Source organism: Brachyhypopomus gauderio, chromosome 14 (assembly GCF_052324685.1).
Source record: "Brachyhypopomus gauderio isolate BG-103 chromosome 14, BGAUD_0.2, whole genome shotgun sequence".
Lineage (NCBI taxonomy): Eukaryota > Metazoa > Chordata > Actinopteri > Gymnotiformes > Hypopomidae > Brachyhypopomus > Brachyhypopomus gauderio.
The window spans coordinates 3226969-3246029 of record NC_135224.1 but is presented as its reverse complement, the minus strand read 5'-3'; the positions used below and the strand labels follow the sequence as shown (position 1 = coordinate 3246029).

Below are 19061 nucleotides of genomic sequence, written 5' to 3'. Positions count from 1 at the left end.
TTACCTTTATTACCTATCTTACCTTTAGTACCATTCTTACCTTGGTACAGGATTAATTCAGCACTCCAGTTTGCCTGGATCTACTGAGGAAACCCATGACTGTTTCCTGTGGATACAGTTTCTGCGTGGGTTTTATTAAAGACTGCTGAGTTGAACAGGATCAGATGGGAGCCCACAGCTCCTGAGTGTAGACGCACCTTCACGCACAGGAGTGTGGAAGGAAAACCCGTCATGCTGATGGAACTGGGGGAGAAACTAAAGCAGACCAGACTCCAAGGTCCTGGTTCACTCACTGGTGTGCTGGATCTAGAGATGTGTGCATCTCCACTGGGATGAACTACATAGCCATTTAGCTGCTGACACGTTGTGTGTAGTGTGTCTGATCTCTTTGTTTAATCAGATGTTGTGAAGTGATTACTCTTCATCGGGGAAGGAATTAGATTGATTTGCCCTTTTAACACTATATTTCTGATGATGATGATGATGATGATGATGATGATGATGAGGAAATCCCCAATATAAACCAGAGAAAACTCATGGAGAGGTTAGAATGGTATTTTTCATTGTTTTGCTTAAGATGGCTACTATTTGTTTACGCAGCCTTTTCTAAACACAGGTCAGTTTCCCAGAAGCACAGCCATGCTAATATCCCCTTGACCATAGAGGGGCAGGTTTTAAATGGCTCTTTTGATTAGAGGCGTCCTCAGCAGATAAAGTCCCTCAAGTCCCTGCTGGTTTGCAGCTGCTGTTATCAGACCGCTGTTATCAGACTACAAGTGGCCAACTGAACTGAGTCCGAAGGCCCAGCTGTTGAAGTGTTAGCGACAAAGACATTCAAGGAATGAGGACAGATTACCAGCCAGTGATCTCAGAGAAGCAACCCCACAGTGTCCAAAGATGGACAATCAAAGTCCTGTGTTTAGTACAGACCTGTCGCCTTTATTATTCAAGCAAACATAGTGGAAACATGCCAATTTCAGCAGGTTGGTCATTAGTGCAGGTTGTAGCTGAAAAGTAACATAGTGCCAATAAAACATACAATTAATGAAAGAAAAATGCAAATGATGTTTGGTGTCAAAATGGTACATACAAACTCCAGACCAGAAGTACAGAAAGCTGAGTGATTATCATGTGACTTTAGTAACACTTTCAGAGAGGCTGTTAGAGGACCTGCTAGCCATGACAGAAAAACACACATTTCAGTTTGTATGCAGCATCGTTACCCAAGATGTTTTTGAGCCAAGGACTAAGGTGTTAACAGGTTTAGTGATGGCTGGAAGCCTGCAGACCTGGACACTGTTAAGACGTCCCAGCAGACCACATCCTGTTTTATAATGGACAACAGCATTTAATAAGATCTGTACCTCAGTCTGCACCCCAGACAGACTGAAGATTTGTTTACATGATGTGAAACTTTAATTATTTTAAATTTTACTTTAAATTAAGCGTGCTGGTGTACGTACGGCCTAATTGAAAGTAATTCTGAAAAGCAGAAATTCATGGGATTGTATTTTGTATTTTAAAATTCCAACCACAGGTAGTTTTTCTGATGTTATTAATTATGCCTGATACACCAGGTTTAACGACGGCCCAGAACAGCTCTCTGTATTAACAGCTCTTCCCTGAAATGGGGTTCAACACCCTCATCTGCTGATTACCCCCCTCTGTGCTGCGTGACCCCAGGCAGAAGGCTGGGTAAACCGGAGCGTGAATGTCGCAGTAAAACGTATACAGATGTCCCATTCCCACGGCGTCGTAGAAGGACAGGAAGCCACTGTCGATATCCAGGAAGACGCCGATCGTGTCCGGGAGGCCCGTGGCTGAATCGGAGAAGCAGAAGCAGAGCCAGCCATGCTGAGCACAGAACTGCCGCGTCCTGCTGCTGTAGCTCAGCGCCCAGGACAGCTCGTCCCTGCCCAGGCTGCAGGACGTGGCCGCGGGGGCCCCCGCCGAGCCGTAGGCCACGCCCACAGCCCAGCAGGGAACCCCAGCCACCGCCACCTCCCAGTGGTGGACGCCACGACTGAACGGAGTCTCCCCCAGCACCCGGTACAGGGCCTCAGGTGACCCAGAGACCCCGGAGTCAGGCACGGCATCCGCCGTTACCCATAATGCACTGTGGTCAGCGTTCAGTCTGAGGCTCGAGTGAGCGGAGGCAGCATTTAACACAATGTCCTCTCCTGTGGACACATGTGACAAACACATACGTGTTAATGTTGGCATAGCAGGTCCCACAGCCGCACCCCCCCCCCCCCCCCCATCTCACACCCCCCCCACCTCACCGCACCCCCCACACATAGCAAGCAATATATATCTGACTTTGATTTGTTTTGCTTACGGAGATGTACTTATAGTGTATTAAAGATTAAAGACTGTATTATGTAGATATTTAATACTCCATTAGGTATTCAGTATTAAAGTAGGTATTTAATACTCCATCAGGTATTCAGTATTAAAGGTATTTAATACTCCATCAGGTATTCAGTATTAAAGTAGGTATTTAATACTCCATCAGGTATTCAGTATTAAAGTAGGTATTTAATACTCCATCAGGTATTCAGTATTAAAGTAGGTATTTAATACTCCATTAGGTATTCAGTATTAAAGTAGGTATTTAATACTCCATCAGGTATTCAGTATTAAAGTAGGTATTTAATACTCCATCAGGTATTCAGTATTAAAGTAGGTATTTAATACTCCATCAGGTATTCAGTATTAAAGTAGGTATTTAATACTCCATTAGGTATTCAGTATTAAAGTAGGTATTTAATACTCCATCAGGTATTCAGTATTAAAGTAGGTATTTAATACTCCATCAGGTATTCAGTATTAAAGTAGGTATTTAATACTCCATCAGGTATTCAGTATTAAAGTAGGTATTTAATACTCCATTAGGTATTCAGTATTAAAGTACCTACACATGCTGATTTTGAGACATGCGTTTCTGCCTTTGACTAAATGTCTACAGGTCACATACCAGAGAATGTTCTGCACACAGTCTGGAGAAGTGGAGAGATCTTGGCTGCAGTGATCCGCTTTGGTCTCTTCCACTCCACAGCGTCCAAGATCTGCTGTTTACAAGTCGTTTCATCAAACAGGTCCACCCTCACACAGACGAAAAAGACGCATTTGCCAAAGAGCAAAACCAGACAAGCGGCATGTGATCTGTATGTTAAGCTGTTCTAAAATGTTCTACATCGCTTTGTGTTTATTTAAACAACGACAAAAATGTGCACTTACCAGTCAGGATTTTGAACAGTCTGAAGAGAAAAGTGCAGAAAAGGAAAAGCACATTTAAAACACTGAAATTGTCTGAAGGAATGATCTGCAGATTCTCAGAGTCTCCAAAACCACATTACCCAGAATTCACCATTCCTGGCTCACCTGCAGAAGCAGCAGGGGGTCTGTAAGGTTGAGGGCTTGCAGCAGGGTCAACCTCTCCGTCCGGAGCTTCGCCGCCCGCCTCTCCTGCACCTGCTCCAGGGAGACACGCTTCCTCCACGCCTGTTCCTCCAAGTCCAGGAAGAGCCTCACCCTTCCCAACACGGCCAAGCACGCGTGCAGCTATTACACACTGTATGTTGTATATATGAACCGAAGAAAATTAAAAGACATTATTAAACAGGCCAACGTGTCTGTCCTGATCCTGACAGCTTCATTCCTGACAAAACTAAATGTTTAGTGTTCATCTCCTCATCACATACAGTCCACATCATTGAACATGAGGTGTTCATCTTATATTTAATTATATTGTTTAGTCATTATTTACAGTAGCAAGACGCGCTGACAGTTATTTATTTTACAGATGACTAGTTCATGAGGTGCAACATTCCCACTTCATTCGCGACCTCAAACAAGAAAACTGCAGTGACATGGGAAGGCAGAAGGGATAGTTAGTCATACACACACACACACACACACGCACACACACACACACACACACACACACACACACACACACACACACACACACACACACCAAGAGTTTAAAATAAATGTGTGAACAGAAGTTAAAAGTTAGAAAAGAGATCAGTATGATTTCTGATGTCCTGAGCAGGCTCACATGGCTTAACCTGGATGTTAAATGCATGTGGAGCAGGTTTCTCTGTTCTAAGGTGTGCTGTACTAACCTGAGCTGTTCTCACCTGAGCTGCTCTCACCTGCCGTCAGGCCTGTAGTGCAGACAGTTGGAGTCTGATGTTCCCAGGCATGAAGACAACATGAACATGGAGGATCTCACAGAGACAGGAGGCCACCCACAAGAGCGAGACAAGACAGAGAGATGTGACAAAGAGAGAAATCAAACGGAGAGATAGAGCTCATAGGAACCAGCATCGTGTAGCCAGAGTTTTCCAGAATACATTCTGGATCATGTGCAATGTAGGTCAGCTGGGTTTATTGCATTGTGATTTCCACCATGGTGTGTGTGTGTGTGTGTGTGTGTGTGTGTGTGTGTGTGTGTGTGTCTGTGTGTCATTCGTAAAATTATAAGCATTAGCAGGTTATTACAAACTGAAATCAAATAGTTTTCAAGTCAAAACTTTATTCTAGGTGGTTGAGTAATACATAATAATTGTAAAATATAATGTCGGACAAGGGTGTAGTGCCCTCTCTGGGTCGGGAGTGAAGTTTTGCCTCAAGTGGAGGAGTTCAAGTATCTCGGGTTGTTGTTCACGAGTGAGGGAAGGATGGAACGACAGATTCACAAGCTACAAGAGCTAGAAGAGGTGGCTGGAGAGAGGGAAACCTGGGCCTCTTTGCTTAGGCTACTGCCCCCGTGACCCAGACCCAGATACGCGGATAAAAATTGATTATTATATGTAAAATATCATTCCTGTTACTGAAAAGCCACGCCTGATCTGTTTGAGAAGAGTACTCAAACAGATTAGAATCCTGCGTAAACTTTGTTATCGCGTCCATTTATACTTATTATTATTATTATACATGTCACATAGGGCCACGCCCCCCTCTCTAGCTGTCACTCCGGTACTGTTCAATGTGCCTGTGTTCTCCTCGTCTGTTTATCCCGCCTGGTTTCCATGGTTTCCCTCTGTCTGTCACACCCCTGTCGGTGTTCTCTCCTGCTGTCAGTCCTGTCCATGTCTTCTGTGTAACCTGGTTTAGATCCGTTCCCCAGTGAGTCCAGTCCGTGTCTTCTGTGTAACCTTGTTTAGATCCATTCCCCAGTTAGTCCAGTCCGTGTCTTCTGTGTAACCTGGTTTAGATCCATTCCCCAGTTAGTCCAGTCCATGTCTTCTGTGTAACCTTGTTTAGATCCGTTTCCCAGTGAATCCAGTCCGTGTCTTCTGTGTAACCTTGTTTAGATCCGTTCCCCAGTTAGTCCAGTCCGTGTCTTCTGTGTAACCTTGTTTAGATCCGTTCCCCAGTTAGTCCAGTCCGTGTCTTCTGTGTGAACTTGTTTAGATCCGTTCCCCAGTGAGTCCAGTCCGTGTCTTCTGTGTGACCTTGTTTAGATCCGTTCCCCAGTGAGTCCGGTCCGTGTCTTCTGTGTAACCTTGTTCAGATCCGTTCCCCAGTGAGTCCGGTCCGTGTCTTCTGTGTAACCTTGTTCAGATCCGTTCCCCAGTGAGTCCGGTCCGTGTCTTCTGTGTAACCTTGTTTAGATCCGTTCCCCAGTGAGTCCGGTCCGTGTCTTCTGTGTAACCTTGTTTAGATCCGTTCCCCAGTGAGTCCGGTCCGTGTCTTCTGTGTAACCTTGTTTAGATCCATTCCCCAGTTAGTCCAGTCCGTGTTTTCTGTTGTTCACCTTGTCTTGTCTTTCCCTCCTTCCTTGCTTTCAGCTCAGGTGTTTCTAGTTGGTCTTGATGTGTTTGGTACTTGTACTCCCTGTGTTTCAGTCCCTCTTTGGAAGTCATTGTGGTGGTAATCCTGGTTGTGTGTATTCAATCAATCAATCAATCAATCAAAGTTTATTTGTATAGCGCTTTTCACAACACATGTTGTCACAAAGCGCCTTACAGGATTTAAAAGGTTAACAATACTACGGGTCCAGAACCCTAATGAGCAAGCCAAGGGCGACAGTGGCGAGGAAAAACTCCCTAAGATAGTGGGGAATAGGAAGAAACCTCGGGAGAACCAAGACTCAAAAGGGAACCCATCCTCCATTGGGCGGCCCGTTAACACACAGATTACACAAAATACAGACAAATACACAAGTCACACACAAATCACACAATCAGACTAAGTAAAGGTAAAAATGAAAGTTCTGGGTTATGATATTGTCACTGTAAATGTCTGTTGATGAACGCCAGGCTTTCATTCCGTGTCGGAGCAGCGATGCTGGTATTGTAGGCTCCGACTGCAATGTTACTCTCCAGGTGAACCTCGGAGAAAAGATACGAGATGTAGTAAATATGTAACAGATTAATCAAAGGCCAAACTAAACAGATGAGTCTTTAATCGAGTTTTAAACATTGAGACTGTGTCTGAGTCCCGAATAGAGGCAGGAAGATTATTCCACAATTGTGGAGCTTTAAAAGAAAAGGCTTTTCCACCTGCTGTGATCCTTTTGATCCTAGGAACAGTTAATAACCCTGCGTCCTGCGAGCGAAGTGAACGCGCTGGGTTATATTGTTCAATAAGTTCACTAAGATAGTCTGGAGCTAAGCCATGCAGCGTTTTATATGTTAAAAAAAAATATTTTATAGTCAATACGGAATCTAATTGGCAGCCAGTGTAATGACGATAGTACGGGACTAATGTGATCAAACTTTTTAGTTTTTGTTAAAACTCGTGCTGCTGCGTTCTGAACCAGCTGGAGTTTGTTTATCGATTTACCAGAACATCCAGCTAGGAGACTGTTGCAATAATCTAAACGAGAGGATATGAATGCATGGATTAGTTTTTCTGCATCACTAATATTTAATATGTTTCTAATTTTGGCAATGTTGCGCAAGTGAAAGAACGCTACCCTAGTTATATTATTAATATGTATTCCTGCCTTGTAAGTTGTCTTTTGTTATCCTGTCTGGTTGTTAGTTCTTGATTTGTGTTAGTTGTATTTTAATTAGTATGCCTCGTTACTCTCGTACCCTCTATGTTAACACTCCAGCTATTAAACCCTGCTCTCCTCTGCTTTTGTGTCATTACAATAGATTTTTAAATGCATTGTATTTATTTCCTTTCTAAGCTCTATGGACATAAAAATGAAACTGTTTACACCATATGCACATATGCTTAAATTAAATATACCCCTGCAAACTCACAATACAAAGCAAGAGTATAACATGCATGTTCTGACTTCAACTGTACGTATTTTTATCTATACTTTCAGTAACCTCTTTTACAAACTGGGTTATTAACCCTTACTCTGCCGTTCCACATACTCTAAAGGTGTTATCAGTGGTGTTCATGGACACAATCAATGAGGGATTATCTAATGTTTTTGAATTACAATGAATGGACAAAAAACATGGATTTGGCAAGGGTGTATCAAATATTGCCTAAAATGGAATACATAACCTAGAGGAGCGGTTATGGCCAGTTGACACCTCTGTGAATCACCCCTGATCTTGGTTGTAGTCTAAAATCCATGCCCAAAATACAGGTTTTATTTTGAGAAGGGAGAGTCAGTGACACATAAAAACACTGGCTGTATAGTTTAATCTATAGTTTAACATGGCAGAAAAAGATGGAGTACAGATGTGAGTGTGGAGCAGGTTGTCCATCACTGCTGCAGGAAAGGCATCATGCTCTGGTTGGTGAAGGAGAAGCCACCAAAGGCACACTGGTCCGTTGAGTCCACACAACCTTCCTCACACTGGGACAGGAGGGGCTTCTCATTTAAAAACACCTGGTCGAAATTGCTGCAGTCGTTGGGTGATGTCTGTGGGTGGAGGAGAATGGAAGCAAATCACATGATGAACAGAGGCTGCATTTCAGTATCTGTATTTTTGCAATTTGCTCTATGAGCGTACAGTATGAAAAGTAAAAAAAAACAGGAATGAGAGAGGACTGTAAGAGATGGAAAGAAAGCTCATACCACTTTTGGCTTGTATGGGGGTTCAATTTTTCTCGTCTCCAGCGCAGACCAGTCAATGGTCCTGAAGAATGCCTGACCTCTGATATTCCCCACAACACCCAGTCTATAAGACGGGTCTTGCTCAAGCAGCTTTGTTCATAGAAGAAAACCAAAAGCAAGAATATTATTCATAATAGAAATATCTCAGTGTGTCTTCTTTCTAAGTGCATAATAGCAAAGCTCAGTTCATCTTGGTTGTGAAGTATTATTATTATTACTATTATTAATGTCATCAGGTGTGGTTTTGTGCATACTTACTCCCTCTACCAGAGCTCCGGTATCCAGTGTGATCCAGTCCGGGAAGTCAGGTGTGTCGTATTGGATGGACTCATAAAGCTCAAATGCATCATCTCCATAGAATGGAAGCGTACCAGTCAGCATTCCATACAAAAGCACACCAAATGACCACCAATCCACCGAAAATGAATACTGCAGCCCCAGAAGAATCTACACACACACACACACACACACACACACACACACACACACGTTCATGGTCTACAAGAGGGCATACTGAATTACATTGACATTGCTACAGGTAAGAACATTCAATGTCAAATTCATTTGATGATCTCGTACCTCAGGGGCCATGTAGTCTAGTGTCCCACACATGGAATTGGCAAGATTGTTTTTGGAGACGTTCTCTTTACACAAGCCAAAATCTGCAATCTTTACGTGACCATCTCCATCCAGCAACACATTTTCCAACTTGAGATCCCTAATGCAGGAGAGAATTACAAAAATGTGGCAAAAGTGTGGTTTAGTAGACAGGAACAGTAAAGGTGAAAGTACAGAATGTCCATGTAGATTTGTTTGTGTGTGTTACCTGTGGATGATGCCCTTTCCATGAAGGAACTGGAGTCCACACACAATTTCAGCTGCATAGAATCTGGAAGAAAGAAACAAACCAGGAGCCATCAGACCGGACTATAATTACACACACCTACGTTTATATTTATATAAGACATACAAAAAACATCACTGTGTGTGTGTGTGTGTTGACTCACGTGGCTCTGGCGAGGTCAAAGCATCCTTCCTTCATCAAATGGAACATCAGGTCACCTCCAGTCAGGTACTCCATCACGAAGTACAAGTGCTCCTAACATGCAGACAATGCCATAAACACTTTGGTATGAGTACAAGCAGAATTAGTGACTCAACAATGATCTAAATACCACAGTGACTCCATGAAGTATAAGTTACAGTAAACAGTTGTGACAATGCCTGGTGTGGTTAATTACTGCCTATACAAAAGAGTCCTGCTGGACACCCCATTACTGTTGACTGAGAGATGGAGGAACTGTATAATATAACCTTTCATTTGTTCTTTACTACCTTGGTCTGAAAGGTGGAGTAAAGGTGGGTAAGGAAGGGGTTGCCCCAGGCCAGGGCTAGCACCCGCTTCTCCACCATGATGGACTCTACATTATTTTTCTTCAGCACCTCGTATTTCTCTATGGCTTTCACGGCAAAGCAATCCTCATGGCCTTTAAGTTCAGCCAGAAAAACCTGAGCAGGGACCAAGGGAGAGAAATAGACAAATAGACCATAGTGAAAAACACACACACACACACACAAATCCATGAAATATGAAGATTTTATGAAATAGTGCTTGTTTGGTCTATTGCTGGGGAGATAGTATTTAACAATAGAAGGGCAAAAGGACAGACATGTAAAAATGATAAGTGAATAGTCAGGAGAAGTGAAGAGAGACACAGGTGCGTGTGTGGAGGACGCGGGAGCCGCGTGAAGGGGAAGACTCTACCTTGCCATGGCTTCCCTTGCCCAGTACATTGAGGAACGTGAACTGCTCTGCAGTCATGCGTGTCTGGCGTCTGATCCGGGGGCGAGGACTCGAACCCTCACACAGACGAGCGTATGGAGACACGTCTACAGAGATATACAGTACATTTTTACACATCCAGACTCACCTGGCTGACTTGGGTGAGTGCCTCAGCCAGTAGTTTCTGGCTGATGCCACACAGATTAGCCACTTTAGTTTGGCACTTGTGATGAACATTCATGCCACAGTTTGAGGACATTTTGACAAATCAGAAACACAAAGACACACATATTCTAACCCAACCCATGCACGTAATCTTTCTCTCACCCTCACACTTCAATCCCCAAGAAGAAACATTTGAAGTGAAGCTTAAATCAAAATATAATAATAGTTGTAAGTTTAAGTGCGTATAGTTTTTTTTGTAATAAATATTTTCCATCATTGGGGGAATTACAAAGGCAGCCCTGCTCTTCCCTACAGGGATGCATGTGACACCATATGCCCTGTGGCAGGAGACGCCAGAGGGGACAGCTTTGTCCATCGCTGCTCCTAGATTATGGAACAACCTACCTCTGCATGTTAGACAAGCCCATTCACAAGTCTTAAAACCCAACATGTTATCAGCTTGAGATTCTGTATGAATGTGTCTCGGTCACCTAGAGATGGCTTGTCAGAGTCCTCAGTCCTCAGTTCCTCACAGGCCTCGTCCAGGAGAACGTGGTGATCCTCACAGGCCTCGTACAGGAGAACGTGGTGATCCTCACAGGCCTCGTCCAGGAGAACGTGGTGATCCTCACAGGCCTCGTCTAGAGCACTTTTACTCACAAGTGCTTCTGGAAAAACAAAAGTTTTTTTTCAACATACATTAATTAAGTATTATATGATAATAACAGCTGAATGTTTTTAGTCCACTCTCATCAAGGACATCGTGGTGGAGCTCCTCACAGGCTTCATCCACAGCACTTTTGTGAATCTCTACACATGTCTCTTGTTTACCTTGTGGTGGTTTGCAGATCTCAGACTCGTCCAGGCCAACGTCACTCTTTATAAAAGTGGCTTCTGGTAAAACAAAGAATTTTTTTCAACAAACACTAATACTACATGAAAATGTCAGTTGAGTATTTTTCAGCTGAGCTGTGTTATTATTTTTTTAATAATTTAATTGGTCTGGTATTGACCAATGAAGTTCTGACAAATTCGATGTGATAGGATTATCAGAGACGTTATCATGAGACTCTGTATGAATTAAAATGTAGAATAACATTGGAATTACGCTTGGCTGTTAAAATGAAAATTTAACACCACTAAAGTCAAAATAACTATACAACAACCCATAAAAAATTAAGCTGAAGGTGCTGGAAAATATTGAAAATTGACCTTGAAAGTTCTGTACAAGTGCTTGAATTTGAAAACTGATGAACCCTACAAACATTAACAGCACAAAACACAGATCTGAAGAGCGGAGCGACATCCACACGCCACACCGGAGCCCCCGCGATTGATACACGTATTTCCGTATGTTTCTTCACCCATCAGGGTTAATCAGGTGGTAGTTAAAGTTGTAAATCAATGAAGAAAGTGCTCAATTTAATTTAACACACGCGAGCAGATGATATTTGGGAGTTACAGTGATTTTAACTTAGTTCATTGAGCACTCTAGTTTTGTCCTAACTAGATATTTAGACTTAATACTGCTGTAATACTCAGTGTTGCCAACTCCTCAGTAAGAAAAGTAGCTATTGGTTGTCCTAAAAGTCGCTATAAGTCGCTAAATTACGTTATCACCTAATTTGCATAATACATGTTTTTGAAGATGTAAAGGAATAACGTTGGGAGAGAAGAAAATGAGTAAAAACACCCTAAATATGTTGGAACTACAAATTAACAACATCTGTTGCCTTTGAAATAGGCAGTCACTTCTCAAAAGAACTACATGACTTTAATGCTTTGTATAAATAATTTTAATGTAAATTACATAAATAGTTTTTTTTGCTGTGTTGTTAAATGTTAGTATAAGAGTAGCAGTTAGCAGGAATGAATGAGGTGAAGAATGACTGAGACTGTGTGAGTTAAATGCAGTCATTTCTTGTCGCGTCTCACTGAAGACAAGTGTTTATATTTACGTCCCGCTCTGTAAATACGGGGCGGGGCGTCGGCGGCAGCTTTGGGCATGCGCAGTTCATTTGCAGTGTGGACGTGGAGCGGTGAGGGTCTGCTCCGAGTGTGAGACTGCACTGAGTGTTGTGGGCGGGGCTCACGGCAGCGCCCGCCCCAGAGGAGAGCAACTGAAGAGCGTGTGTGTTCAGAGTCTCCAAAAGTCGCTAGATTTGTCGCTATTCGCTTTTTACTACAAAAACTCTCTAGAGGGTCTGAAAAGTCGCTAAATATAGCGACAAAGTCGCCAAGTTGGCAACACTGGTAATACTGCGAAGTCGTGTGTTCAGAGGAGAAACCCTCATGAACGCGTCCGCCGTTCGCGGAGGTTCGCGCGAGGTGGGCGGAGTCGCGCGCGCTACAAGGGAGAACTCTTGTGTGATTTAGGAAGCCTGAATGTGGATCTTGTGTTTTAAAAATGTCTTTTATAGAATTGTTTGTTCAATTAATTGGTTCAACACAGACAAATTTCTTCAAACCGTTTCATTGGTAGGCTTGTAAGTTAGCGGGTCGAGGCAGACAGTTGCCGGAACGCACCCTTCAAAATGAACGAGTTCCCGGATCCTGTCCGGCTCAAATTAAACCCTGCACGCCCCCAAATAAGTCGTGGCCATTGAACTCATTTACTCACTTCGGCCATGGGTGTTGTCGGCCTCCTGTTTCGGCTCTACTCTGTTTCTTCTTTTCTTCTTTTTAATTCTGTGTCTTCTGGGTTCCTCCTCTGTGTCAGAATCCTCTTGGGTTCCTCCACAGCACCAGCACCAGAGACAACACCTTAAGATATCTCTCCACGTCATCTTTACACACTCATATGAATTATACTGTACATGCAATTATATACCCTCATTTGTTATGACGTTGTCATGGCGACAGAGCAGGTATTATGACGTCATGTGGAATTATGTGATTATTGAAGTAAAAAAAAAAAAAAAACAATTACAACAAACATGGCATCAAGATCAAGTGCTTTTGCCAGTTTGAACGTAGACCATAACAGGTTATTACAATATATTAAAATATAGAATATAATTTTTTTTTTTATATTTTATATAATATAAATAATATTTTTTTATAAATAAACATCAACGACGGAAGGAAAAAAAAACCACAAGAGATATCACTTGTGGACGAGGGGTCATCTGAGAGTTTTAGTTTGTTAATAATATGATACAGTTATATTGCCTGTTTATTATCCATCAACTTCACATATGCTAAAAAGAGCTCTTTTTGAAATGTGAGGAAGGACTGGTAAATCTTTTTAAAATGACATTTGTCACAGTCCTCAGTTTGACTGTTGGAACAGTTAATGTATGAGATCTAGCAGAGCACAATACTGAAAATATCAAACATGAAGATTGCAAATAATAATCTTTATAGAAGTTTTCACACAGCTTGAAGAAGCGGTTCAAAAGATTCAACCTGTGAATCTATCTACCGCGAAGGTCAATATAAGCCGCACCTACAATGTTTAAAAAAAAAAAGGAAAATGTTTTATAAGATGCACCAGGCTAAAAGTCGCGTATGTCTACTAAACTGAATACATTTAACTGAACATAACTGAACTGATCAGTTTCTGAACGGTGCCTGTAGCATTATATGTGCGACAGTTTTGGCTTTCTGCCGGTGTTGTGGCGAAGTTCCTGAATGTCTACCAGACTGGGTATTTGATTTACTTAATTAAGAATAGAGGTTTTATAGTTATTTGATAGATGTAAATGCACGGTAGTGTAACGGTTTACTTTTGCTTTTTTTTTTTTTTTTTTTACAAAGGTTTGGGATTTTAAAGGATTTTATCCTGCACGGGTCTGTGGATGTGCAATAAATATCAAAAGTTCAAAAACACCTTTCTGATCTACTCATTTCAACTGACTGTGAAAACTGGCATATAACTTTTTTTTAACTGTAATGCAAACAGTTACTTTCCCTGGCAACGAGTTACTTTTATTATATTACTTTTTTAAAGTAACGTTCCCAACACTAGTCACTACTGTGTTCTGAATTGAGTGTTTGTAGACCTATAAAATGTAAATTGTTTGTAATGAAGATACCCAGTTGACATCAAATATTCCAGTACTTGACCCAAGCTATCCTGTCAAGCTATGGTGGAACCTTCGTATGATCACATGAAAAGAGAAAATGTATTTAATTAAAACCATCATCCTCCCAGTAGGACTGTCCTGACCCTTAACTGAGCTGACCCCTGACCCTTAACTGTAGCGGTGATGACTCTGTCCTGACTAAGCTGACCCCTGACCCTTAACTGTAGCAGTGATGTCTCTGTCCTGACTAAGCTGACCCCTGACCCTTAACTTTAGCGGTGATGTCTCTGTCCTAACTGAGCTGACCCCTGAACCTTACCTGTAGTGGTGATGTTGTTATCCTAACTGTGCTGACCCTTGACCCTTAACTGTAGCGGTGATGACTCTGTCCTAACTGAGCTAACCCCTGACCCTTAACTGTAGCGGTGATGTCTCTGTCCTAACTGTGCTGACCCCTGACCCTTAACTGTAGCGGTGATTACGCTGTCTTAACTGTGCTGACTCCTGACCCTTAACTGTAGCAGTGATGACTCTGTCCTAACTGAGCTGACCCCTGACCCTTAACTGTAGCGGTGATGTCTCTGTCCTAACTGAGCTGACCCCTGACCCTTAACTCTAGCGGTGATGTCTCTGTCCTAACTGTGCTGACCCCTGACCCTTAACTCTAGCGGTGATGTCTCTGTCCTAACTGTGCTGACCCCTGACCCTTAACTCTAGCGGTGATGTCTCTGTCCTAACTGAGCTGACCCCTGACCCTTAACTCTAGCGGTGATGTCTCTGTCCTAACTGTGCTGACCATTGACCCTTAACTGTAGCGGTGATGACTCTGTCCTAACTATGCTGACCTCTGACCCTTAACTCTAGCGGTGATGTCTCTGTCCTAACTGAGCTGACCCCTGACCCTTAACTCTAGCGGTGATGTCTCTGTCCTAACTGAGCTGACCCCTGACCTTTAACTGTAGCGGTGACGAGTCCGTGCTGAAGCCTCCATTCGGCTCGGGCTATCAGGGACATGCTGGAGGGGAGTTGATGTGCATGAGCATGGAGTTCTTTTTACGGCGCTATGAAATGTGAGAACTGTACCGAAAAAATAGTGTTGAGTTACAAGCAAACGTTGGCAGGTGTTTCTGAGAATGCAGCCAATGTGTTTTACAGTAGCAATTTACAGCAGCCACCACTACATAGAGAGTGTGAATGTAGAATTGAGTGTTTCTATTCCTTTAGTTTTAGGGACATGCATTTAATTTTTGTTTACCGCAACATTCAAGAATGTCAAATCTGAAGGTTCACAGGTGCGTTTCTCTTTGTTTACTTCAGGAGTCCAGCTGCACCAGTGAGCACAGCTTGTCCAGACAGAGAAGCTTGTTACCGTGTGTTTATATGTTCAAGCACATAAACACGTCTGTGCGTCAGCAGATCAAAAGGCTCCGAGATAAGGAGGTAGGTGTCCACTCAGAGGTCAGAAGGTCAGAGTTGGGCCTACTGGTCCTCATCTGTCATCATACCAAATGAGAAAGTCAGAAAGTTCAGAAAGTTCATCTTGGGATGTTTCTCTGGTAGGTTTTGATGATTTTCATTAAAAAAAAGTAATCAAACCCCAAACAGCTACTTATGTGATTATTCAACCACTAAGAGTCCTTGGGCAGGACTCCTACTGTCTCTGTTGCATGCTTGGATATATATATTTATTTATTTATTTTAAGTGAGTGTCAGTGGGTTGGAGGATGAGGTTAAAGTCACAGTTCTGTCACCTTACGACCTATAAGAATGTGCTGCTGGGTGTTGTGTTGTTTTTTAAAGCACTACTTGGAATAATCTATCTAGTATGTGATTTGTGTGGTTGTTTGTTCGGTGTGTTGCGCTGAGATGGACACCCAGGTGAATGTTTTGCTGGAGAAGGTGACTCAGATGGAGCGTGTAAACCAGGTCAGGCTGTCAGAGCATCAGCTGTGAGCTTGGCACGTTTTTGATTTAACTTGATCTTGGCAATGAACAGGAAAAGCGCCTGATTCACACTCGTGAATGTACGTTTGTGTCCCAGGAATTAAAGTTGATCATAAGTGACAGAGAGGAAGGTGGAGGACCTGATGGGTGTGTGGTGGAGGGAGATGTTGCGTACGCTGCTCTAATATTAAGATTAACACTTAGTAACCATGTTGATTTATTATAAACACCTTAGAATTGTGTAGTCATCCACTTCTGCATGAGTGAATTCCTGTCCACAGTGCTGCTGGTTGTGGATGTTTTGGGGTTATGTGTCAGAAAGTGACTAGTGGTAAATAGTGAGGTGGGTGCTGAGGAGATATTTCAAACCAGGGGATTTTAGTGCCATGTTTGCCCATAGCTTCCAAAATTTACATTCACTATTTTGCACGACAGTAGTGTTTTTATCCACAGCTCTGATTTGTTGATGAAGCAGCGGCCAGTGGTGAGCAGTCTTCAGCCGTAACATGCCTGAGTGATCATGTGATCAGAGCTGTTTTGGGGTAAGAGAGATGGTGTGGTTCTGATTCTCACTACAGCAGGTGGCGTGACCTCCGTGGGTCAGAGGTCACACTCACTGGAAGTGTCACAGGCTCGTGTTGAAGGCCAGCTCTGCAACAAGGAGGCAGAAAACAACCGACTGCTTGGCCAGCTGAAGGTGGGGTGATTGTGTGGGGTCAGGGGTCAGTCAGGGCAATTGGGTGTAGCAGGGATGGGTGTATGTATCTGGGAGAAATGTGGATGGATGGTGGTATCAGGGGTAGGTGGTGGGTGTATGTTAATGTCAAGCAGGGTTCCACCTGAGCAGCTAGGCTCCTGATGCACTGGGTGAACGGCAGAGTGGAGCTGCAGTTGGAAAGACTGTCCACAGGGGGTCGCTAATGTTCTAGCAGGGGGAGAATCCTTGAAGGTCAGGGACCTCGTGCAGGGAAACGCTTTGGTCATTAGTTGTGCACCCCAGGGTCCTGTCCTGTTGGGTCACCTCTGTCTCAGGCAGCACCATGAGGTGTTAAAGGGGCAATATCACAGGGTCAGTGGTGTGCAGGTGTCTGGATAAAGGTGCACACCGGCTCATTTATAAGACTGCGGTTCTGAGTGGTGGACACAGGCGTCAAGCACCAGCTGTGACTCTGTGTGGGTGGAGGTGGGTGCACAGCTCCCTCTGCTGGATTAAATGTGCAGTGCACATTGTCCAAAATTGAGTTCCTTCTCCATCTCTGATTGGCTGCTTAGCCTCTGTTGTCCTCTCTTGCATTCTCTCTGAATCTCGTCTAACACGCCCGTCGCTCTCTGCAGGATCTGGAGCGGACTGGGGCTCAGCAGAAGAGCTAAAGGAGCTGGAGTCCGAGGAGGAGGAGGAGGATGTGAGGAAGACCATACGTGCCCACAGACGCAGAGGGGAGAAGTTTGAGGCTACTGTGGCAGCTAGGGGGCGCTCTCACAGACGTCACACAGCAGGTGTGTCAGTTGTCACATAAGACATGTAATTATCATAGTTAGACAGATCATTACACATTTACATGCTTGTGTGTGTGTGTGTGTGTGTGTGTGTGTGTGTGTGTGTGTGTGTGCGTGTGTGTGAGAGAGAGAGAGAGAGAGAGAGAGAGAGAGAGAGAGAAGGTATCTGCGGTGAAGGAGATGGCTTCCTCCAGAGAGAACGCTCTACTGGCCAAGACCCAGGAGCTGGAGGCTGAGCGAAGCCTACGAGAGACTGAGCTGAGACAGACCCAACACACACACACACACACACACACACACAGTGCAGTCTGCAAGGTAATTAAACAGTAATGCAGTATCACAGTTGTTGCTCCAGCATGGTGGTTTTTGTAATGAAACACTGACTGTGAGGTTAAACTGTCAGCTTCAGATTGAGGGTCTGTGCGTCCATATGAGCAGGACCATGGAGGAATTAAAGCAGGACCCAACCTGGACCCAACCTGTTTGGTTGTTTCCTGTGCAGGCTTGTTGAGGCATCATTAGTTCATGCACAAGAGAGCTAACAGATGGTGTAGAGCTGCTTGTAGATGTAGTGTGTTTCTGTTGTGTCTCAACATTGGGACGAAAGTCAGCATTAAACAAAGAAAGCAAGCTGGCATAAATCGCTCACAGATAAAGATGAAAGATTAGGTGTGGCAGTATCAGGTGCAGGTGTGCACAGGTAAACTCAGCAAGAGCAGATGACCTGGCAGGTAAGGGTTTGTGAAAGTTTGTAGTTGTAGATTATGGATTCAGGTTGGGCTAGGGCCAGTTTGGCGTAGTATAAGGTTTGGGTATCTGCTTGATCTGATTGGTTAGGGCTATTTGATCACACAGAGTGAGAAGCACACTAGGTGGGTGTGGGTGAGTGTGTGGGTGGGTGAGGGTGAGGGTGTGGGTGTGGGTGTGGGTGTGGGTGGGTGTGGGTGAGGGTGTGGGTCTGACTATGGTGCTATTCAAACCTACACATTAAGAAATATCACATGAGAGGGTGTGCTGTTATACTGAACATTAGTACGGCTGTGATCTGGTCGTAGGCACAAGGCCACAGATAAACATTCATCTTCTGTAAGTTTCCATTCAATGTTTAACCAGTGAAATAAGAGTGTGTTGATCGTGGTTTGGTGGCATGTGTGAATCTGATAAGTTAACAGAAAAGATTTGATAGCACTCGTTAATGAAATGGTTCATACAAAACACCTGTATAGCAGAGCGCTGCATGTGTAGTTCATGTATGTGCATGTGTAATACATGTATGTACATGTGAAGTTGATGTGTGTGTCTGTAGTACATGTATGTGCATGTGTAGTACATGTATGTACATGTGTAGTACATGTATGTACACGTGAAGTTGATGTATGTGTCTGTAGTACATGTATGTACATGTGAAGTCTCTGCAACACTGTATCAGCAATCATGTAATGTGTCTTGTTCAATCAAATTACTTGAATAAAACTGTTGTATGATGACATATAATTTAAGGGTTTTTTATTTTATTTTGGAATCTAATTGAAATCAGTTATATTTATTAAACACTGAGTGTGTCTGCATGTCAAACACACTGATTTTCAGTTTTTACATTTTC

General features: G+C 43.3%; 2 protein-coding genes across 2 annotated transcripts; both read right to left on the bottom strand.

Moving 5' to 3' along the window:
- Nucleotides 1-964: 964 nt before the first annotated feature.
- Nucleotides 965-4228, bottom strand: LOC143475447 (E3 ubiquitin-protein ligase TRIM69-like). Its single transcript, XM_076973303.1, has 5 exons — nt 4161-4228; nt 3385-3535; nt 3241-3260; nt 2978-3105; nt 965-2180 (listed from the first exon to the last, which is right to left on the bottom strand). The coding sequence occupies exons 1-5, from the start codon at nt 4226-4228 to the stop codon at nt 1609-1611; spliced, it is 939 nt and encodes a 312-aa protein (XP_076829418.1). The 3' UTR covers nt 965-1608.
- A 3199-nt stretch (nt 4229-7427) lies between these two features.
- On the bottom strand, nt 7428-12775 carry LOC143475445 (protein kinase C delta type-like). Its single transcript, XM_076973302.1, has 11 exons — nt 12610-12775; nt 10821-10883; nt 10481-10657; nt 9807-9931; nt 9377-9550; nt 9049-9140; nt 8868-8930; nt 8621-8759; nt 8300-8488; nt 8003-8131; nt 7428-7846 (listed from the first exon to the last, which is right to left on the bottom strand). The coding sequence occupies exons 1-11, from the start codon at nt 12773-12775 to the stop codon at nt 7688-7690; spliced, it is 1476 nt and encodes a 491-aa protein (XP_076829417.1). The 3' UTR covers nt 7428-7687.
- Between the last annotated feature and the right edge of the window lie 6286 nt (nt 12776-19061).